This window comes from Taudactylus pleione, unplaced genomic scaffold, assembly GCF_031769625.1.
Source record: "Taudactylus pleione unplaced genomic scaffold, aTauple2 ptg002751l, whole genome shotgun sequence".
Lineage (NCBI taxonomy): Eukaryota > Metazoa > Chordata > Amphibia > Anura > Myobatrachidae > Taudactylus > Taudactylus pleione.
This window is the reverse complement of record NW_028287126.1, coordinates 1,556,785-1,562,784: the sequence shown is the minus strand read 5'-3', so window position 1 is coordinate 1,562,784 and position 6,000 is coordinate 1,556,785. Positions and strand designations below refer to the sequence as shown.

Genomic DNA, 6,000 nt, shown 5'->3' with positions numbered 1-6,000 from the left:
TCAGACATAGAGGCGTCAACAGAGCGCAAAGAGCGAGCGCTCAATTTAAATAGCCGGCCCCTTTTTCTGAACGAGCGAGCACTGAATCAGACCCACAGCTCAGACTCTCCTCATTGTATTATAATTGTCATCATTACACTTCACAGTCACACACTCTCCCCTCATGAATATTAATAACATTGTCCCCGCCCCTCCTCTGCTAGCCTTTTGGTCCCGCCCCGCTGTCAGTGACGTCACGCTCTCCATACTTGGTGATGGCTGGGAGGCAGCGCTCTGATTGGCGCACGGGGCCGTGCGGTGGGCGTGTTGAGGGACACGCTGACCCGGATGTTCACTCCTAGGTCCTGAGGAAGTGGAGGCGCCGCCGGGCCTACGGGGCACAGCGACATCGTACCGTCACCGCACCGGAGAGCAGCCCCGCCCACCGGCCCTCACCCACCGCAGCCATGGTAACGGCAGGGGACACCCCACCGGGGGGAGAGGGAGGGGTCACACACACACTGCGCCCGTGACGTAACCCACCCCGGGGTCCTGCACCCCTGTATAACGCTGTGTTCCCTATTCTGTGCCTGTCCTTCTGTATAACGCCCTATTCACTGCCTGCCTCTGTACACCCTACTCCTCTGTATAACGCGCTCTCTCTATATAACGTCGTGTTCCCTGTCCCTCTATATAACGCCCTATTTACTGCCTACCTCTGTACATCACCTTATTCACTGCATGTCCCGCCGTAGCTCTATACAGCGTAGTGTTCTCTGTCCCCTGTATAACACCATGCTCACTGCCTGTCCCCCTATATAATGCCTTGCTGACTTCCTTCCTCTTTATAATACCATGCTCACTGCCTGTCCCCCTGTATAACGCCCTGCTCACTGTCTGTCCCCCCCCCCCCCCTGTATAACGCCCTGCTCACTGCCTGTCCCCCTGTATAACGCCCTGCTCACTGCTTGTCACCCCCCCCCCCGTATAACGCCCTGCTCACTGCCTGTCCCCCCCCTGTATAATGCCCTGCTCACTGCCTGTCCCCCCCTGTATAATGCCCTGCTCACTGCCTGTCCCCCCCTGTATAACGCCCTGCTCACTGCCTGTCCCCCCCTGTATAACGCCCTGCTCACTGCCTGTCCCCCCCCTGTATAACGCCCTGCTCACTGCCTGTCCCCCCCTGTATAACGCCCTGCTCACTGCCTGTCCCCCCCCTGTATAACGCCCTGCTCACTGCCTGTCCCCCCCTGTATAACGCCCTGCTCACTGCCTGTCCCCCCCTGTATAACGCCCTGCTCACTGCCTGTCCCCCCCTGTATAACGCCCTGCTCACTGCCTGTCCCCCCCTGTATAACGCCCTGCTCACTGCCTGTCCCCCCCTGTATAACGCCCTGCTCACCTGCCTGTCCCCCCCCCTGTATAACGCCCTGCTCACTGCCTGTCCCCCCCCCTGTATAACGCCCTGCTCACTGCCTGTCCCCCCCCCCCCCTGTATAACGCCCTGCTCACTGCCTGTCCCCCCCCCCCTGTATAACGCCCTGCTCACTGCCTGTCCCCCCCCCCCCTGTATAACGCCCTGCTCACTGCCTGTCCCCCCCCCCTGTATAACGCCCTGCTCACTGCCTGTCCCCCCCCTGTATAACGCCCTGCTCACTGCCTGTCCCCCCCCCCCTGTATAACACCCTGCTCACTGCCTGTCCCCCCTGTATAACGCCCTGCTCACTGCTTGTCACCCCCCCCCCGTATAACGCCCTGCTCACTGCCTGTCCCCCCCTGTATAATGCCCTGCTCACTGCCTGTCCCCCCCCTGTATAACGCCCTGCTCACTGCCTGTCCCCCCCTGTATAACGCCCTGCTCACTGCCTGTCCCCCCCTGTATAACGCCCTGCTCACTGCCTGTCCCCCCCTGTATAACGCCCTGCTCACTGCCTGTCCCCCCCTGTATAACGCCCTGCTCACTGCCTGTCCCCCCCTGTATAACGCCCTGCTCACTGCCTGTCCCCCCCTGTATAACGCCCTGCTCACTGCCTGTCCCCCCCTGTATAACGCCCTGCTCACTGCCTGTCCCCCCCCCCTGTATAACGCCCTGCTCACTGCCTGTCCCCCCCCCCTGTATAACGCCCTGCTCACTGCCTGTCCCCCCCCCCCTGTATAACGCCCTGCTCACTGCCTGTCCCCCCCCCCCTGTATAACGCCCTGCTCACTGCCTGTCCCCCCCCCTGTATAACGCCCTGCTCACTGCCTGTCCCCCCCCCCTGTATAACGCCCTGCTCACTGCCTGTCCCCCCCCCCCTGTATAACGCCCTGCTCACTGCCTGTCCCCCCCCCTCTGTATAACGCCCTGCTCACTGCCTGTCCCCCCCCCTCTGTATAACGCCCTGCTCACTGCCTGTCCCCCCCCTGTATAACGCCCTGCTCACTGCCTGTCCCCCCCCCCCCCGTATAACGCCCTGCTCACTGCCTGTCCCCCCCTGTATAACGCCCTTCTCACCGTCCGTCCGTCCCCTGTATAACGCCCTGCTCACTACCTGTCCCCCCCCTGTATAACGCCCTGCTCACTGCCTGGCCCCCCCCTGTATAACACCCTGCTCACTGCCTGTCCCCCCCCTGTATAACACCCTGCTCACTGCCTGTCCCCCCCCCCCTGTATAACGCCCTGCTCACTGCCTGTCCCCCCCCCCCTGTATAATGCCCTGCTCACTGCCTGTCCCCCTCTGTATAACGCCCTGCTCACTGCCTGTCCCCCCCTGTATAACGCCCTGCTCACTGCCTGTCCCCCCCCCCCCTGTATAACGCCCTGCTCACTGCCTGCCCCCCTGTATAACGCCCTCCTCACGGCCTGTCCCTCTGTATAACGCCCTGCTCACTGCCTGCCCCCTGTATAAAGCCTTGTTCACTACCCCCCCTGAAATGTGTAAGACCCAATTTGCTATCTTCCCCAAGCCCCCAATGTCATGGGGTGTTTGCTACCCATCACCTTTTTAACTCCATGTCCACCTCGAGTAAATCCCTGTTCACTGCTTCCCCTGCCCCCCTTAGTGTTGCGCCCTGTTTTCTGCATAGCCTCCTAGTGTAACAGCCTATTTGCTACCTGCCCCCTCCCCAAAGTGTAACGCCCGTCTTGCTACCCTCACCCTCTTCCCTTGTGTAATATGCACTGTTCATTGCCCTGTATTGGTTCCTCTCTACAACTCCTTGGTTACTGCCCTGTGCCCATACAGGGTGTACCCCTAAACCCCTTCCTGTAACTGGATATAACAACTGGCTGTATATTGTGAAGTATTGCATGGAATTCAGTGAGTGTGGAATATTCTAGTAGAGCCACCTTTCCTGGCACATTATAAAAGGCAATGATCCGTTATGGTGCCAGCCTACTCTGCTGCCCCCATAAGCTTCCCTATGTAACTTTAACCACTGGGCAGCCAAGGTAACAGTGACCAGGTGAGCTGACACTCAGAGGATTGTAGTTATTCAGGGACACAATGGTGTGATCTAATATTACGTAGTTTTCACTTTCATGCGATGTTAGTCTGTAACAGCAGCATAAACGTTATATTGCTGATGATGTGCTTTGTGTAGGCCCCTTCTCCCCTGTGTGTCCCGGTGTAACGACTACTAATGTATATATAGCACTTCTCTCCAAAATAACTCAAATGTAATCTCTGATGGTATTAAAAGTAATTATTACCATTAGTGCTGAGTGGAAGCTGCCATGCTGGCATCTGTTATACTGGGCGGTGCTATATGTCCTGGGAGCATAGAGGAGTCTACAATAATGAAATGACTGATTGTATCCAGTTGTGTTCTTCACTGTTACACGATCTGTGTGTGAGGATATGCCATGTTGGGTACTTGGGCTGTGTCACTTACACAACAGTCTTTGTGCTCATAGTTTAGCCGTGTTATTGTGGAAGTGAATTAAATGAAAATAAACAAATAGAAAATCTTGGGGCAAGTTTGAAAACTCCATAAGTCCATTTATCAGTTGGTACATGTGAGTAATGGACATTTCAAAGGGTTTTTAATTGTGTTTTGCAATCTCTGCCTGGCTTGATTGTGAATTGCAACGGTGGGTGCAGCTCCTTGTGTATAAGGACAAAAGCACCTTATCCTGGGAACGCTCAGGAAGTTATTCCAACAAAAGTCTGCTGCAGTATGTTCTGCATAGATCCTGGGATAGGGAGGTCGGATCAGCTTATTTTTATTATAAGGAAATTGGGATCCTGTGATAAGTAGGTACTCTGACCTGGGAGTGATTGCTTCCTCCTCCACATACCATAGCTGTAGAGGAGCTATCCGCTCGCCCTGGGGATGGCAGAGGTCAGAGGGCGTGCTCACAGCTGCGTGTTGTTTGGGGTGGGGACTGAGGTCTTGCAGAATTGTCTGTCTGCACCGACAGATCAGAATCTCCATACCCACATGCCTTGCATTCGCTGCCCGCTAAATGTGGACTACAGAAACGGAGCCTGCTTTTACGGACTGGGTCTCACCTGCTGTATATGGGAGAGGCGCTGTCACTGCAGGTCTTGTGTCAGGTGCCAGCTGGGCCTGAACTCCGCACCTAAAATTTAGGTTTTGTTTTGTTCGTCCAATGGTTGGTAAAGGTGAGGCCGTGTCACTTCCACGTAGCGTGCTCAAACTGCATTCACCATGAGTTGAACGCCTCTAGGGGGCGCCACAAGTTCTGGAGCGGTTTGTTTCTCTGCTGTTTGGCAGGGTTGCAGGAAGTTACTGAATCATATTATATTGTTTCATAATCTCATTTGCATGATCGTGAAAGAAAACCACATCTTTGTTCCTCTTCCTCCCTGTGGTGGGTTGACCACTGGTGCACATCTGCCCCTGCTGCAGGGTGAACAGGCCATAACAGCCCGTGAGTCCATCCCCTTCACTTGTGGCCACCACCCAGAGTGCCACAGCCAGACGGGTACCATACTCCTTGTTTGGGAGGGTTCTCTATTTCTGAGTTCCAGGAGGGCTGGAATGACTTTCCGTCCTGTTCCTCTGCCCACTCCCATGGAATAGATTGGTTACACTATCTGCCATCACTTAATATACAGCGCTGCTTGTACCCCTGCCCGCATCACCACTTTGTGGTATAATGGTGATTTTATCAGGAGATAAAACCCAATTCTGCTGATTCTGAAGACTAACGGGGTGAATTCCATGCTAAGCAGCCATATACGGCACATCTCACATGACGTGTTTTCCTGTATTGAATGTAATGAAAAATGTGCGCTGTGGATGGACGCCATGTGCCAGTCTGCAATGTGCGCTGTGGATGGACGCCATGTGCCAGTCTGCAACGTGCGCTGTGGATGTACGCCATGTGCCAGTCTGCAACGTGCGCTGTGGATGGACGCCATGTGCCAGTCTGCAACGTGCGCTGTGGATGGACGCCATGTGCCAGTCTGCAACGTGCGCTGTGGATGGACGCCATGTGCCAGTCTGCAACGTGCGCTGTGGATGGACGCCATGTGCCAGTCTGCAACGTGCGCTGTGGATGGACGCCATGTGCCAGTCTGCAACGTGCGCTGTGGATGGACGCCATGTGCCAGTCTGCGACGTAAGTCACGTCCAACGCACTGAATTGAATTTTACCCCAAGAAAGGTCTGAAATTACTTTCTTGGTTACTGGTTTGGGGGGGCGCACAGACCTTACCAATTTGTAAAGTGCACCTGAATTTGATTGAAGCCAGAGATAATGTAAGTGAAGGTGGCCATACATCAGCGACTGTTTGTCGCTATGCGATGGGAAATGCCGGCGTTTCCGGGTGGATACACCGACCTCCCACCATCGATGTTCTGCGATCCGTCGTCGGATCGCAGACATTTGTCATGTTAAAAATCGGCGATTTGACAATTGCGATTATTTTTTGATCGCGATCGTCAAATCGCCGAAATCCAACATGATGATTTCTGCGATGCCAGGTTGCAGCATCGCAGCAATCCGTCGCATATGTGAGGGGCCCATGACTGCAGCCCATAACTGTGTGTTATGGGCCCCATACATTAGCG

At 55.1% G+C, this 6,000-nt stretch overlaps 1 protein-coding gene across 2 annotated transcripts in view; it reads left to right on the top strand.

Moving 5' to 3' along the window:
- Positions 1–294: 294 nt before the first annotated feature.
- CAPZB (capping actin protein of muscle Z-line subunit beta) overlaps positions 295–6,000 on the top strand; it is a 47,794-nt gene continuing 42,088 nt past the window's right edge. The window contains exon 1 of one of the 2 annotated variants that reach the window (XM_088466292.1): positions 295–449. In XM_088466292.1, coding sequence (XP_088322418.1) covers positions 447–449 — 3 coding nt within the window. In that variant the 5' untranslated portion in view covers positions 295–446. The remainder of the gene's footprint in view (positions 450–6,000) is intronic. The other variant, XM_088466293.1, reaches the window with a different exon arrangement.